Source organism: Balaenoptera physalus, assembly GCF_965194825.1.
Source record: "Balaenoptera physalus genome assembly, chromosome: 13".
Taxonomy (NCBI): Eukaryota; Metazoa; Chordata; class Mammalia; order Artiodactyla; family Balaenopteridae; genus Balaenoptera; species Balaenoptera physalus.
In genome coordinates, this window is record NC_138892.1 from 21,034,947 (window position 1) to 21,054,187 (window position 19,241).

A 19,241-nucleotide genomic window follows, 5' to 3' on the forward strand; every position below is an offset into this window, starting at 1 on the left:
TCCCAGAACCTGTAAATATGTTGTGTGACATGGCAAAGGGACTTTGCAGGTGTAAGGTGATGGGCCTTAAATTAGGGAGAGCATGCTGGATTACTCAGGGGGACCCATTTAATCACTAAGCCATTTAATAGCAGAGAACTTTCTCTGGCTGGAGACAGGAGAGATGAGGCAAAAGGGAGGTCAGAGAGATTCAAAGCGTGAGAAGGATTCAACCGGCCACAGCTGGCTTTGAAGATGAAGGGGGCCAGGAGCCAGGGAGTGTAGGCGGCCTCTAGAAGCTGAGAAAGACCTTTGGTTAACAGCCAGTCAAGAAACGGAGACCCCAGTGCTACGACTGCATGGAACTGAACTGCGCCAGCCACCTGGCTGAGCCTGGAAGCCAATCCTTCCCCAGCGCCTGCAAAGAAGAGCCCGGCTGGCTGACGCCATGATTTCAGCCTGTGAGACCCCAAGCAGAGAAACCAGTGGAAACCTCCCCCAGCCCAGACGTGTGACTTGCAGAACTGAGATAATAAATTTGTGTTGTTCTACGCCGCTAAGTGTGGGAATGTGTTGTAACAGCAATGGGAGACTAACACACCTCTCCAGTCCTGGGCCCACCTTCCCCTTGAGACCTGACCTTGGCTAGCCAGGCCCCCACGGGCTGAGACTGATGTTCTACACGTTGCCCCTACCTCCCAGGTAGGTGGCTCTGGGAACAAGGGTCTGTCCCTCTGTGGCAGGATGACGAATGGTCACTCTTCCACAAACCCACTCCTGTTCCCAAACTGTGCCACTCAGACACCAGTGAAGAGCCCCTTCCACCTTGCAAAGGAAAGACACATAGTGCAGAAGCCACCAGGCTGGAAAGCATGAGACTTAAGCTGGATGCCTGGGGCAAGCCTTTTATCCTCACGGGGCCTTAGTATCCTCATCTCTAAGATAAAAAATCAGATGCTTTCTCAATACATGGTGGTGACTTCAGCAATAATATCTTGGCTATACCATTTTAAACAAACTTGAGTTAATACAGAGTTTTCCTTTAGGGATGTCTCTGGTGGTCCAGTGGTTAAAACTCTGCGCTTCCACTGCAGGGGGTGTGGGTTAGATCCCTGGCTGGGGAACGAAGATCGTGCATGCTGAGGTCAAAAAAAGAGCTTTCCTTTTCAAGAGGCATAATGGATAACCTTTCATATAGCATGACGACTCTGGAGTCAGCTGGAAGTGGATTCACATCCTCATTGCCCAGAACGAAAATGGTGAGTGCCATGCTGGGGAAGGGACTAAACTCCTCTGAGCTAATATACCCATTACCTAAGGAAGTGGTAAAGATAATGCATAAGTGTTTGCACAATGCCTTGGATGGACAAAATGCTCAATTAAGCAGTGGTTTCTAGGATGAAGAAAATGCTGATGACAATGAACTTTTATTTACCGAGTTCTCAAAAGACGTTCAAGAGCTATGATTCTCCCTTGTATATTGAGGTCTGTGCTTCCACGTCTCACAAACATCCCTAAACAGGCAATCCTGAAATTTACTTAGGCCTGTAAAAGTCAAGAAAGCAACTAACCAGGAAGCACCCCATCTGTCTCTTCAACACAGGAGTAGGGCTTACTTAGTAAAGTCTCCTCTGACGGGGAAAAGAGAAAACGTCAGCTTAATGACGGAGCACTGACTTTGGTTGGACACACTGTCGCTTTGTTCCATTTCTGCCATTTACTGAGCAAAAGCCGTCTCACAGACTACACAGGCGACGCAATAAAGGTGGATCATCTACTTGGGTATTTGTGGCCTTGACTTGCCAAGTTAATATCTAGACTAAAAGGTGAGTTACTTTCTTAAGAAAGTTGTTCTGATGGTAAGTTCAGGGTCCTTGACCAAATGCCGGTTCATGACAGGTGAGGTTCTGCATAGCTGGAAAGAGCTGCCAGCACAGCACAAGCACAGACAAATGGGCACAGACCTGCCACTTCTTCCAGGCTGTGCCTTTCCAGGCTGTGCCTTGGAAATGGGCCTTGGGAAGGTCCTGGTTAAAACAACTTGACCTCAGTTATCTCAGTTGTAAAGGGGAGACAATCCTACCCACCTTCAGGAGTGGTGACGATTACAGAAAAGGCCACATGCAAAGGACTTCACCCCTAACAGGCTAACCTGTCTGCAGGCTTTTATAAATCACTGGCTGTGCACAGAGTCCCCAACTGGATGCTGAGGGTATACCCTGAAGAAGCAGAAAACAAGCGCCTTTCCCTGGAGCCACTAACAACCCAGGAGGGAGTTTGTACTAATGACAACTTAATTAGGCTGAATTAAATGAAACAGGCTACTTCAGAGACACCTGCTTTTCCCCAGACCAGAATATTATAATAGCAGCATCAGGTTTCGAACAGTTAGATTACATGTTCAGAGATAATATGCCCAGAGTGCACCTACAGATGAGAGGTTTTGTTTTGTTTTTTTTAACTTAATGGAGGCACCATACACAGGCTTACATTGCAGGAAATGAAGCCCTCCTGGATGGATAACAGACAACAGGAGGCTTGCATTTCTTTTTCCTCTTCTCAGAGCCATGTCCCCTGTATTTGTAGCCTCTCCTTGGATAGTTAGGGATCTTGGGAAGCCACTGCCATTCTTTTAGGTCACAAGGCTGCTAACCGGGGCACAGCTTAGAAGAGTCCAAAGGGTTTGGAACATTTACGTATGTTAATTTGTTTAAGACGAGGATGGAAACATCCAAGCCATTTTGTCATGTTGCCTGTATACTCATCTGATAAGATTACGATGGCACTGAGCGTATAATGCAGTAGGGACCAGCATTCATTCTGCCAAGCATCACAAAGGAGAACATCAGGCAGGATGTGCATGGGGGCGTGGAGGAAAAAAGAATGAGTAGTAATGAGACTTCAGCTACAAGCCACCCACAGTCAACAGATTTATTACTTTGTAAGCATATCTTCTGCAGATTATATTTGTACGATTTGGTGAAGGCAAAAAAATAATAATAATAAGGCAGAAGAATGATGATAAATTTCCTTTCCTGACTGGATAGGTAACTTGTAATACCTGTAAGTCTGCCCAAAGGTAAGTGTTGAAGTAGCCTTCAATAGACCAAGTATGTGAATGAAAAGAGCATTTACTCCAGAAATACATATCTGAATTACATGAGTGTGCTTTATGATGTCAGGCGACCTTTCATAAATAAAGATATTTGTGAAATGACGCTCTATTTTTCTGCCTGCTCAGAAACTTCACAATTTCTAATTCATTTCTCGTATCCTGAAAGGAGGTAGGTTTGTTTCAAGGGTGCTTTCATGGATTAATGAAGTGAAATATCATTTGTAAGAATGAAACTAAAAGCTAAATTAAACATCCATACGTAGCATGATATGAGAATTTTAGAATACTGGAAGTCAATATTTTACTACTGATGTACAACTAGGATAACAAGTTATAGATGTGCCCTTCAATTTGTAATGTCATCCCTGGCTACAAAGAGATACACATTCTTCATCATCTAAATGAGGCTGTTCTGAGGTGAAGTGAAGAGTTAAAGTAGATACAAAATATTCTGACAAACTGCATTTAAAACTTTGCACCAGACACTGGGCTTCAGTAAGTTACACCACCAAATTGATGTCCCAGATTTAATCCTATGTGGTAAGCAGTAAAGCTTAAGAGGTCATTCTGAATCAGTGTGTCATAAAACCATAGTTAGGACTTTTTTCCTCTTTATTTTGACCTAGAGTCTTCCGGTGCCTCCTAAGGCCTAGATTTTTCTACAGTTGTAATGTGTGCACTTAAGCAGTATCAACTTTTTTTTTTAACATCTTTATTGGAGTATAATTGCTTTACAATGGTGTGTTAGTTTCTACTTTATAACAAAGTGAATCAGCTATACATATACATACATCCCCATATCCCCTCCCTCTTGCATCTCCCTCCCACCCTCCCTATCCCACCCCTCTAGGTGGTCACAAAGCACCAAGCTGATCTCCCTGTGCTATGCAGCTGCTTCCCACTAGCTATCTATCTTACATTTGGTAGTGTATATATGTCCATGCCACTCTCTCATTTCGTCCCAGCTTACCCTTCCTCCTCCCCATGTCCTCAAGTCCATTCTCTACTAAAGAAGTAGCATCAAATTTTTCAGGTCAAAAATTAGTATTTAGTAAGCTGTTCTTCCAGTCCCAGAAACAAGGATTTCCCCAGCTCTTATTCACTCCCAACCTCCCTTCTATACGCATGGAGTACATATAATGAGTCATGTGGTCACAGTCTCCTCTGCTTTCCTCCTCTTGCTCCTGTTCTAAATCCCATCCCCTCTTTCTCTCTTCTTGTCACAAAACTTATCAAGGTAGTAGTGACCCCTCACTGCCTCTGATTCATCAGGACCCTGTCCATTCTCCACCAGCTGTAATTTGGTTTCTATTACCCTCTACTCTGTAGTCATCATTCTCAAAATGTACTAGTTCCAGACCAGCAACATCAGCATCACTTGGGATCTTGATACAAGTGCAAATTATTGAGCCTCACCTGTGGGGATGGGCCCAGCAATATGAGTATTAAAGAGCCCTGCAGGTGATCCTGATGCACGCTAAAGTCTGAGAGCCACCACTCCATGGAGACTGCTAGCACGGTGGTTACCATGGTGACCAAAAATCAATTCTCATCTCTCATCCTTCGTCAGTAGCTGAAGAACACCCCTTCTTATGGGAACTCATACGTGGTGCCTTTGACACTGCCCTCCCTTAGTTCTCCTCCTACTTCTTAAATTGTTCCTTTTCATCCTCCCCGATCTCTTCCTGTCTCCTTAAAGCAGATTTTCTGAGCAATTGCTACTGGCCCTCTTCTCTTCACTCCCTGCATCGTTTCCTGGGAAATTCCATCTACTCCCCTGGCTAAGGTCATGACCTCTATGGCTCTGCCTCCTAAACTGGGTTCTCTAGCTTTACCTCTAGTTTCAATTGCTGTGCCATCAGTTTCAAAAGCCTTCAGGACACCAACACCTCGAAGACCTACTGTGAGTCAACGTAGAATTGTTAAAACAAAATTCACCACCTTTCTTACCACACCTGTATCTCTCTGAATTTCTACTCTTCTTTTGCCTCCCGATCCCTTAATATGGAAACCTCTTTCTGACCGCCACCATCTCTTGTTTTCCAAATACCTGCTAAGTCCTTTTGCCTATAATTTCACAATCTTTCTCATATATTTTGCTGTTTACTTTGTAGATTATCTTTTGGCTATTCAGGGAGAACTACAATCTGAGTGTTTTAGAGTGAAAGCTAAAGAGAGAGAGATTATGACTTATTTTAAGGAAGCACTTTCTAAGTCAGGTGTTCACAGATGGGTTCAAGAATACGCTGTCTCCAGAGATGTTCAAACACAGGCTGCCTGATGATATAGCAGAGGTTCAAGTAGCCGATGAGTGGTTAGACTTGATGACATTTGATATCCCATCCAACCCCGAGATTATATGGGTCCTTTTATCACCATTTTCTTTCAAGCCCTCACCTCTTCCCCATAGTGTGAGCAAATGTTTCAGTCCCCAGTCTATGTCTGACACTTCAGGCAGTCCTGGTTTTTCTATACTTTTCTCTGTGGTATCCTTTTCCCCCAAGCAAATTCTCACACCTGTGTACGGAGATTCATTCATTCATTTGTCCCACCTACTACATGCTAGGTGCTGGAAACAAAGAATTGGATGAACCATCCTTGCCTTCATATACCTTCCAGGTGGAGAGTTGGACATCTACATCATAGATTACAGCACAGGCCCAGTAATCTGTGTTTTAATAAGCCCTCCAGGTGATTCTGATGCTGGCTAAAGTTTGAGAACTACTGAAATAGGCTAAAGTGTGCACCAAGTTTTTGCAGAAGGTCATTACGTGACAAGGGATTCGTCTCACTGTGGTGAATCCAAATGCCATGGCAACTGCCTGATGAAAGAAGGATTGCTAATAAGGATGCTGCTCAGGGACATTTTTGGAAACCACGTCTTAGTTTCTTTAAACGCCCACTCTCATGTCACACTTTGTTGAGTGCACGTGTATTTGAGTAAACTCACTAAAATATATCAACTACTCTTCTACTTATCCTTCTGCACAGCACATAAACAGAGTGAACAGGAATCTTAAATCTCACAGAACTGAACTCTAAGATTTTCAGACAAATGCAATGGTATCCAAGTTTAACTATCAGCTCAGCTCAGGGTGAATGGTTACAGAAGACCAATTAAAAGCTTGAAATTAGAATGCCAATGATCACCACAGAGTCCAATTAAAGGACATCACTGACGCCTCCCCTTCATCCCTGGCTTCTCAAAAAACAAGGAGAAACAAGCTTAGGAAGGACTCATAGCACAGGAAAGGCAATCTTCATCCAGTAGTATTTTTGGGGAGGAGGGGTAAAAAGAGGGTAGGAGGGCTTCTGAATAAGGTCACACATCTGCCTACTTTATTAACAAACTATGACTAACATAGGCGGACCCCACCCATGGAGGGCCAAGAAGCCATCTGCTTTTTGAGAGGGTGATTGTCTGCACTTAGATTTCAAGTTACATATAGCAGAGGAAGGAGTCTGTGTGGGGAAAAGAGTAACATTCAGACCAAAGATGCTTTCTAAACAGCGGGGCTTTCTGGTAATTAATCTAATAGAATGGGGAGAAAGAAACCCCCAAACCCAGCCTCAATAGACCTGCAGATAAATTCCGTCCTCCCAAGTGTGAAGTCACAGGGAAGACTCTAGGAGGAACATTTCCATCTTTGCTTTTTTTTTTTTTCCCTAGGCTATTTCCCTAACCCGAAATAGCGATTTTTGGCACGGCAGCCAGCTTTCCCATGTGACAAAGGCCCATCTTCCCCAGCTTGTATTCCTTGGCACTGTCGGAGCACACAGGCCAACAGCTAAAACAAACACCATCATGACAGAGCATGCTACTAACCTGCTCATGAACTTGTACCGGCGGGGCAGGTAATAGATTTTTCTCCTGGAAGAACAGCAAAAATGAAGCCAGTCGAGAAGAAAACCCATCGTCAGTTACAGTTTGAACTAGCAAGGAAGGAAAGGAGATTGAAGATAGAAGCCTGTAAGAGGTGAAGAAGAAAAAACTAAAAAGAGATTAACAGTGAGAAATGTAGTGGGAACGGAGGGCATGCATTTTTTGAGTCATGAAATCATATGAAATCGTTTCCGTTGATATCGCCCCCTCTCCGTGTTACCATCATTGTTTATGGCTGCTCTTCGCCTACAGAACCTGTGCAGAGCAATAATTTGGAGCAATTGGTATTTGTAGGAATTCGGCTGAGGTCAGCTCTTTTTTCAGGATGCCGAGATGGACTGCCAGCCTGCTGGCAACATACATAATTCAGTGGGCACAGGATTACATTAACTAATATTTATATAGCACTTTAAGTTTAGAGAATGCTTCTCTCATCTGATATAGGCAAGGGTAATGTAAAAATACATATTTATATTTTACAACCAGTATGGGAAGGACACTAACAAATAAGCATCAACATCCTGCTGCAAATAACCACACTAGAACATTCTGCCTAACCACTGGCCCTCATATAGGTGAATTAAAGAGATAAACCAAGGAATCCTGGAAAAAAATCTTTTTAAAAATCAGACTTATTAAGGATCTGTTGTACTTCTATATACCTGAATTTTAAAAAGTATTACCAATGTAAATTCTGGGTGTAGTGTGAATGGAGAGCACATGCATTAGATGCTTTATTAAAATGCAGTCTCCCCTTTCTATAGTTTGGGCTTCAACCAATGGGGTGGTAATGAAATGAATACGGTTTGTATGGATTCTGAACTGTTACTGAGATATCTCACTTAGAGAGAATGGGAAGTTTATACACCAAAATTTATTTTGCGTATCTGTGAAAACTTAAAAACATATCCCATGTTGTTAACAGGCAAATTATAGAGACAAGAGACAGATCAGTGGCTGCCAGGGGTTTGGGTTGCGGGGAGAAGGGATGAATAGACAGAGTAAAGGGGATTTTTAAGGGCAGTGAAACTATTCTGCATGATGCTATTATAGGGGGTACCTGACACTATGCATTTGTCAAAACCCATAGAACTGTACAAGGCAAGAAGTGAACCCTAAAGTGAACTATGGACTTTAGATAGTAATAATGTACCAATATTGGTCCATCAATTGTAACAAATATACCACACTAATGCAAGATATCAATAATAAGGAAACTATAAGTAGGGTGAGATGGGGTATATGCGAACACTCTGTACTACCTATTTAATTTTCTGTAAACCTAAAACTGTTCTAAAAACAGTCTATTTAAAAAACCCATATCCATGGACATACAGGTATCTAGCAGAAGCAGGTTTTATTGACAATTTCCCATAAGAAACCTATTCCTCAACTTCCTTTTTAACATTGGAGAAATAAAAATCCTAGGAGACTAAACCTGGGATTCAGAAGTGCAGTCTACAGAAAATAATAAATAAAGATTCTTGGAGGCATTTAAATAGTCAGCTAAATTGACATTTGAACATTTTGTTGAACTGACATGGCAGGACAATTCCTGCTTTGGAAATACATATGTCTCCCTAGGTTAGAGTTATTTGTCTAAAACATCGGACAAAATGAAAGCATAAATTTTAAATGCACCAAGTTGCATCAAGTGAAGCTATGCTTGGGTAAAATCACATCAATATTAATAAGGCCAATTAGTGGCCACACATTAACAGTATTTCCTCCTAAAATATTGCCCTGTAGGAATTCCTACATTTAAGACTATTATTCATAGCTATTACGGTTTTCATTTTATTGCCTGGATCACAGTCTCTGAATATTGCATAAGAAAAGTATTAATGCTGCTTGCAGGCAGCATTTTTCTGCTATGTAATGAGCACACAGAGGTGTTATCTATGATACAGCCAGGCCCTTCAGAGATGAAATGCTTCCAGGTACTAAGGGAATTTGCTGTGCATCACATTGCTCATGTTTCTACAATCTGCTCAGGTTCTGTGCTGGAGAAGTGCGTTCTGGCAAAAGGTTTTATGAGATTGCTACTGGGGACGGGGGGTATCAGTTTCACTAGGCTTTACTACTGTAAAACTACTACTACTATCAAAAGGTAGACTTTTTAGCTCTGTTGGCTGTAAGATGTTGGTCTGATATATGACTCCATCTAAGCATAGATTTATTTTTGGTCCTTATGTGTGATACAGTATTAATTCACATTGATAAATAACTGAAAAGTTTAGAACTATGTTTGTCTCAATTCTTTTGGGAATTTTGCCTTAAGGAAAATAGATGCTAGAAATCCAGCCTCTATTTTGAATTGGTATTAGGACATAAAGACCAATAAACAAAGAAAATAAGGTGCACCAGGGAGATATATTACAGGCCTATGAATGGAAATTGCCCTTCTCTAAATGTGTTCCTAGCTCCTCTTCGTTTCTAAGAATGTAGATGGTGCTTTGTCTCGATAACTTTCCACAGCTCATTAAGAGGTATATTTTAGAATTGGCAGTTTGTCTAATATCGGCCCACTGACTTGGTCTTTATGGGCAAATTGTGAACTAAAAGTATTTAATTCTTTAGTCCCCTTGGAACTGTCCTTGGTACTACACCCCTCCACCTCCTTTAAGAGATTCCATTATTTCCACGTATCTTGGCATTTATAATTTGAGGTTTAATACTTTATTTCATTTCCATCTAGCCAATGATCACTTTTTCTTAATCTATAGGAAAAATAAGAATATTCGCTGTAAGATGGAGGAAAATTAATCCTTTTAAATAACTGAGAAATCCATGCAAAGTGTTTTCTATTCCCCTAGGAAGAAATATCAATGCTTGTGTTTGTGCAGTATTTATGACCTGACTTTTTAAAATTTAAAAATAGGTTATTAAAAAAAATAAGATCACATTTTCCTGAAATTTCTTGAACTTGTTTCAGTGGAAGTAGATTTTAATTTTTTTCTGGAAGGGACCAGTCAGTAAGGACCTGCACCGCTGATCCTGGGGTCTGGCCATTCAAAGAAGCAGTACACAGGGTTTCTAAAAATGGCACTTTGGAAATGAAAATGCCACTTGGAAAATATTTCTGTCTCACAGGCAGGTGAACTACCTGCCCTTCTAAGGACTGAATTAGCCAGACATTTTCACAAAAAGCCATGAAGTCATTTTTAGCCATGAAGTACTTATTGCATTTCCTAAACATTTAAAGGATTTTCTTAGAGTGTTCCAGTCCGCATTTCAGTTTTATTTGTTTTGAGAGAGGAGTACATTAGTAGCAGAGAGAATGGGGGGGGGGGGCGGGGATACTTTTACACCTACCTGAAAGGCATTCTTACATTCATTTGTTCTGCATATCTTCCGAGCACTTCCCATGGGGCATGCAACTTCACAAAGATAATGTCACTATTTATTAGAGAGGACTGAAACAGAAAAAAGAAACTAAATTGAAAAGTATATCCAAGTCTCCTATGGTTTCAATTGAGTTGGAACTCAGAACACGTGAACTTGTACAGAGTTTAAGATGGGGGGCATTCTTCAGCAACAAGCTGGCTCCTTATGTGTGCATATATGCACTCAACCAATACACTGCTGTGTGGCAGGCACTAGAGAACCCATTAGCAACAAAAGAGATATGCATGGCATTTACATTCTGCAAAAACACACACAAAAGAAGACAGGCAGAAACAAGTTAAAGAGAGAGGGACAGATTCAGAGCTACGAGTATTCTGAAGACAACAAAGTCTTAGGAGGAAGAGTTGGGGTAGGGTACCCATTTCTTTGGGCAAAGGGTCAAGGAAAGTCCTCTCTGAGGAGGGGACATGTGAGCTGAGATACAGAGAAGGAGCCAGTTGGATAAAGAGCATGGGATGAATGTTCTGGGTGCCAAGGCCCTAGGCTGGGAAACAGCTTGGTATGTCCTATGGTCGAGGGACAGGGAGGAGAGTAGAGGGGCTGGGGTGGATTAATCGTGGAGACTGGAATGAGCAGAGGGTGGAAAGGAGAGCAGGAGCATGTAGTGCTTCACAGGCCACAGCAAGACGATTCAACTTTATTCTAGGAACACGGGGAAGTCATTTTGATTTAGGTGTTCAAAGATCACTGTGGCTCCTGCGTGAAGGATAAACAACAAGGGAGAGTTACAGCGAAAGCAAAGAGAAAGAGAGAGACTCTCAATCATCCAGGCAAAAGCAATAGTTGTTGGTGGTGGAGATAAAGGGACCTAAGAGATGTGAGTCTTAAATCTGGGTCAGTATCAGCAAGGTTTTTTCAAAGGACTGTGTTCTTTGGCCCCAAACCTTTGCCTCCTCTGGGGCTTCTTATCAACACAGAACTTAGACAAGCAAGTAAAACTAGAGCTTCATACTCTGTTAACCCCCCAACACATTTTGGTCTATGCCTCTGGCCAAGGGAACATCTCCAATTAGGAGATTTCCTTCAGAAGTCATTTCCCAGGGGGAGGGCTGAGTTGTGGAAGGAAGTAGAAGAAAGATGAGAAACAGTAAGCCAGAGCAGTTTAAATTCGCAAAATGGCCAATTATTTATCCATATCTTTCTCACGCACAGTCGTTCTGAACTGCATACTATTTAAATTTTTACAGTTTAAGAGTATCAATTTAAAATTTCGTAGTTTAAGATATGTTGGGCCTTTGTGGCTGAACTCTCCTTATAATAGTATTTATAAACAAGCCAATATTTTTACACAGCTGACAAAAAAAGCTCAACTTTATGCTTTAGCTGGGGTGCATTTGCACTACAGGGAATGGTTTTTATATTGCAGATGAAATGCAATTGTAATTCATCTCTTGTATTTTCATTCAGGGTCTTCTGGCTAGGCTTATAAATAGTGTATTTAATTCATAAGAACTCCTCAAGATATTATGAAAATCAAACTGGTGTCAACTACAATGTTCTCAGGGACTTTGGTGATGCTGAATTTCCCACGGGGAGGAGGGCCAAGGCCCAAATCCACAATGGTGGTGGTGGGGTACCCTTTGATATTGGTTAGAAAAATCAAACTTTCTGGCAGTTCAGGCTGAAATAAGGTTTTATCTTTCAGCTTAGGATAAGCAGACCCCTGTCTCTAAGCCCCTTGAGAACAAGGAAAGTTTCTGTTATTCATGGTTGAATCCTCTGGGCCTAGCACAGTGCCTGCTATAGACGGTACACTCAACCAATATTTGTCTAGTGAAATGTGAATAGTTAGTCCTGGCCCAAGTGAAAGCTGGGAGTCCTATGAAGCCAGAAGTGATGAAGATTAAGTGACTCTTGGAGCCCACATAGCCAGTTACTGCAAATAAGGTGCCCACGCAGGGAACGAACACGCCAGCAACCACTGAAGAAGCAATGACTAGGGCTGTGTCTCTTTGCACAGACTGGTTTTCTGTTTAGTAACCTATTACCTCCCTGCACTGGGTGCTTAGAGCTAGGGTGAATGAGCTCATGGGTGGCCATGTCCATACAGGAATATATAGAAACATAGCACACACACTCTCCATTGTGTCCCATTCGTGTCTGTGGATGCGCTGACGCCTTGATCTGAGATGTTCTCAAAGCTTATCAGTTGAGCATTCTTGTGCTTTGGAAAAATTGCCACTTGTTTTTCCATATATAATATAGTTTTCCAAGTTAAAAAGCAGAAGAAAGATTATTCTTCCTTAAAATGGGCCTTTTTGTTTATACTAAAGATACACTTCAGAGTCTGGGAAGGTTTTGTAGCTTCCTCACTTGGGCGGTTTCATGGTAATACCGGGAATGCTTTAAATTCACCTAGCTTTCCGACAAGGTTCTCACTTCCTGCTATTTCTTCTCTCATAGTCCCATGAGAGAAAGAGTAAAATTGTGCAAAATAAAGAAGATGGGAATGTGACTGATTTACAGAATCAATCAAACCTTGATTTAGAGAAGAGGATAATCTTAGAATATACTCTCTTCATGGAATTACTGTGATTGCTAGTTTTACAGAAAATATACAATCTATGGCAAGAATAATCATTTTGTAGATCGCCCATGAATGTATGAAAATATTAAGGAGAATACAATACTATATTCCATTTAGGGCACGTTTTACGTGCCATACTTCTGTGTGTTGGAAAAGCCAAGTTCATTATCTGAACACACACTGAGTCAACTAAACTTCTAATGTGGGGTCTCAACCATTTTCTGCATAAAAGAGCAACTGCTTTGATTAATTCAGCATGATAAAAATAACTCCATTTTCTTATTATTTCAATTATAACAATAATTATAAAACCATCACTCTATTTTTTAGTGCTTTATAATTTTAGAAGCACTTTTACACATTACCTCATTTTATTCTCAAACTTGTAAGAGAGGCTTTACTTCAATTTCTTAAAGAAGCAAGAGACTAAGTCAAGTAGGTCACCCACAGCCAAACTGAAAGTTTATCCCAGGCAAAGCTGAGTCCACACCCACATCCCCTGACTCCCTTGTCAATTTTATCTGATAAACTCTGAGGTTTAAATAAATCCATGGCTTTTATGTGCATTGAAGACACAATCTCTGAATTCTTTATCAGTTTATACAAACTAATCTGAAAAGAATTTCATATTTCAGAAAACAAAGCAACAAAAACAAAGAGGGAAAATTAAGCTATATTTAAGATTATCTTGATAATCTTGAGAAAAATGTTAATTGAATTCTCATTAATGATGATGAGTGCCTATTCCTGTGTGTGTGTGTGTGTGTGTGTGTGTGTGTGTGTGTGTGTGTGTGTGTGCGCGCATGCATGCACACCTGTGTCTATGTGTATGGGACTTATTACTTATACTCTGTTTTTAAGGAGAAACTGAACTTCAGCCCAGACAAATAAATGTGAAACAGATGATTGCTAATTATATGGCTCATATATCACTCTTTTCTCTAGTGCTGAATGATTATGCTACTGTGCTTTAATAGGTTTTTCCTTGTTATTAAGTATTCCTTTCCACATAAATCCAAGTGTGCAAGTGCCAAAATGAAGAGAAATAAAAATGAATTTTTTGAAACATAGAGTTGTTTCATTAATATACTGCAATAAAAATCCCTTAGGTTAGAACATGGGGGAGAAGAAAAATGACCATTTAGAGGAGTCTGGAAAATCTCCTTAGAAGAATGATTAGAGAAATTAAGAAGTAGCGTGGAAAACACCTGGAGTAGAAATAGGTAAGATTCACAGAAAACATTCCTTCTTTCTTGTTCATTCAACAAGAACATATTGAACACCTTCTATGTACTAGATGCTGGGAATGCAAAGATATATAAATCATAGTCCTTGACTTGAAGGTTAGATAAGGCAACAGTAAGGAAAAAAATAAATAGCACACCATTATCTAACCCAAGCAACCCACCTCTCAGAGACACGTAGATGCACACATCTCTCCATCTCACGACCCCCAAAACCATGGCTGGAAAAGGGTTTGGGAGCAGGGGCATGGAGGTGCATCATGAACTCGGTTTAGGAAATGTTAAGTAAGTTTGTGATGGTCACGAGAAGATGTCCTGTGTGTAGATAAATGAGTCTGGAGCTCAGGGGAGCAGTCTGGGCCAGAGATACAAAGTAAGTGTGGCCAGGACATAGACAATATTTAAATCCATGGGACTGGATGAGGTCAATCTGGGAGAGAGTACAGGTACAGAGCCACGTGAGTAGCTGGACCAAAGACGTTAGTTAGGAATGCAGACTCTGAGGTTTGACTGCACCTATTCATATTCATATGTCTACCTCTTACCAGCTCTGTGATCCTGGACAAGCTATTTAACCTCTCTGTGCCTCAGTCCGTTCACCTGTAAAATGGGAAATGATAGCAATAGCTATCTATTGAGTTGTATTAAATGGCACAATACAGGTGAGGTACCCACGGTACATCCAGAACATGTTAGTCACCATCATCTCTAAGAAGGGCCACGCCACATTGGCAGCGGTGGGAAGAACACAGCTAGTTACCTAGTCACAACCTGTGAATGCGACAGATAAGGAGCTAATACCTGAAAAGGATTTTCCAGTCTTTGACCACAAGGCGAAACCAGAAGAAACCCTGAGAGTCAAGCCCCCAATTCCCATCTCCTGTCCTTCCACAGTCCCCTACATGTTCCTCCAAGGACATTCATTCATTCACTCAACAGACATTCATTAAGTGACTACTATATGTCAGGTACTCTGCTAGGTGCTTGGATATATTACAGTAGCCCAAATTTACAGTCTGGAGCAGGAGGCAGACATTGAACAAGTAAACATATGATTTAAAATTATGAAAAGTGGTAAAAAGGACAAGAATACAGTGCTGTTGGCCAGTAGAAGCGGGGTACTTGCTTTAGATCAGCTGTTTGATCCCTGCCGCCATAACATCTAACCTCAGATCCAAAAGATGAGAAGATGTCAGCTACGGGAGAAGCCACCAAGTGAAAAGCATTCCAAGCAGAGGGAACAGCAAGTATGAAGACCTAGAGATGGGAGATGACACCAGGAACTGAAAAGGCTCAGGTGACTGGATACTGTAAAGTGTGAGGCAGGGAGAACACCTGATAATCGGGCTGAAGAGGAGAGCTGGGGACAAACGCTGCCAGGCCAGATTCAGTGCTGTAAGGAATTTGGATTTTATTCCTAAGGTCAATGGGAAGTTACCAATGGATTAAAGACAGAGGGGTGACGGCATCACTTGTTTCAGAAAGTACACTCTGAATGCCCTGTGGGGAATGTCCCAGAGGGAGCTCAGGGCTGAAAAATTCACTAGAAAAGTTATTCCAGGAGGCCAGGTGAGACAAGATGGTGACTGGAACCAGAAGGTAAATGCGGCAAGGAAGAGAGAAATGGACGGACTTGAGATCTACCTGAAGGTAGATTTGAAAGGACTTGGGATTGATCAAATGAGGAGAGTGAGAAAAGAATCCGGCATCCTAGAATCATGTGCAGGTTGTTTTGCCTGGGAAACTGGGATGGTTAATACCACGCACGATGTAGACAAGAGTCAGGGAGAAGATGGCTGTTTACTTCGGGATGTGCATGTCTGAGGTACCGGGGCGACAGGTACACGGGAGTTTGAAGTAGGCAAATGGATATGGGAGTCTGGCTCTCCGAGGGTGGGACTTATTGAGAATTGCAGGCATGTAGCCGATATTCAAAAGCATAGAACTTGATGAGGTCACCTAAGGAAAGAGTACAGGGAAGGACTGAGCCCCAGGGCACACTAACATTTAGAGGTTTGGAAGAGGAGAAAGCAACCATCAAAGCGGACTGAGAAGGAGCCGTCAGAGAGGGAGGGAAACAAGGAGAGGGACAAAGACAAAGCAGAATCCAGGAGGGATGGGTTTCTAGAAGGAGGAAGTGATGATCTGTGTCAGATAAGCCAGGGGCAGCTCAGGTAACCCATCCCGCAGCTACGCCTGGGCTGCTGGCTAGAGTGGCCTCATACAGCAGTGCCCTTTGTCCCAGCCTGGCTGCTGTGGCCGCCTCCCCTTTGCCTGCTGACACTGCCCTTGGCCCCCGTTCTGCTGCTGCTGTAGAGCTGAGGTGGAACTCCACTTCTAAGTGTCCAGCTTGTCCCCTGAAGGGAAACTTGGAACTTCCATGTTCTGGCTGGCTTTCCTGAGTCAGAGCTGAGTTCGAGGAGGGCACACGGGTACCAAGCTGTGTCTCTCTCCCAAGCACACCTCCCTGCCACACACAAACCAGCGAACGAAGCCCATATGCGACTCCCCTGGCCCATGCTGGGGAAAGCTGTCGCCACTTCAGAGCATCTTGTCAAGAAGTCAGAAGCGGCTCCAGTCTCCGCTCTGTGCCCAAGGTTCCCAGGCTGTAGTTCCCGCACACCTGCCAGGGATTCCGAGGCAATGAACGCTCCTAGCAACCTCCAAGGACTCCCCAGGTAGACATGCAGATGGGACCTCCCTCCCCCTGCAGGCCCTCGTTAGACACACATCTCTGATTTCAAAGAAAAAACTCATTGCAATTTTGGGTTCTGCTTGACGTCTATGATGTTTGCCTGAATGAGATCATGATCTTGTGCAGAGTCACACATGGATAACGTGTGTGCACGCATCGAGGAAATGTACTAGAAATCACGCTTGCCATAGAAACCTTATTCTGGGAAATTTTTATCAATCTATTTTCATTTCAGGTCCACTTTCACTGATTGGGTTATATTGAAACAGGATGGTGGCACTTTTTAAAAGGTAGCAGGAGAAAGGAAAGCAATTTAAAAGGATTTGGTTAATCATTTCTTTATCAAACATTTATTGCAAGTGCATTAACCACTTGCCTTGTGCTGGGAAAGGGTCATTTACGTTATAATAAGGCAACTGGCTTTGGGCTATACAAAAATGAGACCATTCTTGCCCCTGAGATACTAATACCCTAGCCATGGAGATAAAAAGGTATATGTGGAATTTAAGTAGAATTACAAAACAAGAGCTACATGAGGATATGCAACCTTTCTTTAGACACTGAAGGAAAACAGAGTAGAGAAAGCACAGAGTGTAGTGGTTAAAAGTCCAAGCTTTGGAGTTAGGGTTCAAGTGCCAGATCTGATATTAGTAGCTGGTGACCTTGCACAAGTTATTTAATCTCTGTAACCCTCAATTCTCTCATATGTGAAATGGGGACAACAGCAGCACTTTCTTCAGAGGACTACAAGCTTTAATGTATGCAAAGTACTTAGCTAGTTCCTTGTGCACTAAAAATACTCTTTAAACAGTAAGAAGGAAGGCTTGTAATTCATTGTGGCAGGTAAAAATATTTTTTAAAGTTAAAGCATTAATTGAGGAACAAGATTTCTTTCTTCCCACCTGGTTTCCAAATTCTGGCCATGAAAGTATAGCCATGGAACATTAGGAACACAAAGGTTCTTGCTTGGAGGGACTAGGAGAGGCAGCTGCATTTGCAAACTGAGCTATGTTCCTCTCCACAGATATCACAGAGTGAATGCCTGGCTTGAAGGAAGCTGCCTGTCTCTCACTTGCAAGCTCACTTCATTCATCTAAGACACAAAGTGCATCCTGGGGTTACCTTTGTGCCAAACAGGGACAGGGAACAGGTGAGCAGGAAAGGGGGAACGAAACAGGGGTCTGTTTGGAAATAGCCCCCATGGGTCTACGGCAGCCCAGAGTACCCTATGTCAACCGGGAGCCGTGCGAGAGGCTGTCGAAATTAAAAAAGCCACTTAGCTCAAAAGATGATCCCCAATCCTTTTTTAACCTTGAAGAAGACCGTTTTAAAAAAGCTGGAACTTCATTAGAGCACAGAAGACTACAGGAGACCTAGGCTTAGATACTTTCTAGAAGTCTCCTTGATGTGACTTGTTAGGTGATCACTGGCCAACAGCCAACCGTGTGCTGCTCTGTGGTGGAAAGAACACCTGGGCCAGGTCCTGTCACAGCTCTGCCTTGCGAGTTTGGGTAAGTCACCTCACTTCTCTCACTGGCCACACAGAGACAACATGACTCCCAGGGCTGCAAACATCTAGGGCTATTTTGAGGCACAGACTAAAATGGCCTGTGAAAACATGCTGAAAACTGCCCAATCCTGGCTCTGTCTCTGGCTGCACCTTAGATTTGGAGCCTGGCCTCTTCCCTGCCCTCAGTCTCCTCACCTGCAAAGGAGGGGCTAGAATCATTCGGTTTGTTCCAAACTTGTTCAGCAGAAGGGCACCTGGAAATCATGGTGGTCTCTGCAGCTGACCACGCATCTCATCACGTGAATTGTAATTTAGCATTCACTCACTCATCCATTCACATCGTCCACAAACCTTCACTGGGGGCCTTCTATGAGCCAGGGACTGTCCTAGGTGCTGGGAGTACAGCTGTGAACGAAACAGACCGAATCCCTGCCCTCATGGAGCTCAAGTTCTATTGGGGACACAACCCTCAATAAACAGACACACGATATTTCTGACGGTGTGCTTTGAAGAAGACTAAAGAAGGGGAGGGAAACAGAAAATAACGGTGAGAAGGAAATGCTATTTTAGACAGAGTGCTGTGGACAGGCCTTTTGATAAGGTGACGTTTGAACAGAAACCTGAAGAAGTAGGAAAGAAGGCTGTTCCATTATCCAGGGAGAGCGCATTCTGGGCAGGGACAAGAGTTAATGGCTGAAAACCTGAGGCATAAAGACGCTCCATGTTTCAATCTATTGGGCACAAAGGGTCGAATCAGGATAGCCACTTGCATCTCTTCTGTACCCCCTCAGGCAACTACCTGCATTTCACTCTCTCATAACTATGTTGTCAGGAGAACAAAGCAAACCCCTGACACTCTGGGGACAAAAAAAGGGGAGAT

General features: G+C 42.5%; 1 protein-coding gene across 7 annotated transcripts in view; it reads right to left on the reverse strand.

The window, feature by feature from the left end:
- Window positions 1-19,241, reverse strand: part of ANO4 (anoctamin 4) — a 458,290-nt gene that overhangs the window by 143,545 nt on the left and 295,504 nt on the right. For 6 of the 7 annotated variants that reach the window (XM_082419367.1, XM_082419366.1, XM_082419364.1 and 3 more), the window contains 2 exons: window positions 10,293-10,393; window positions 6,921-6,965 (listed from right to left, as the gene is read on the reverse strand). In XM_082419367.1, the coding sequence (XP_082275493.1) occupies window positions 6,921-6,965; window positions 10,293-10,393 (146 nt within the window). The remainder of the gene's footprint in view (window positions 1-6,920; window positions 6,966-10,292; window positions 10,394-19,241) is intronic. The other variant, XM_082419365.1, reaches the window with a different exon arrangement.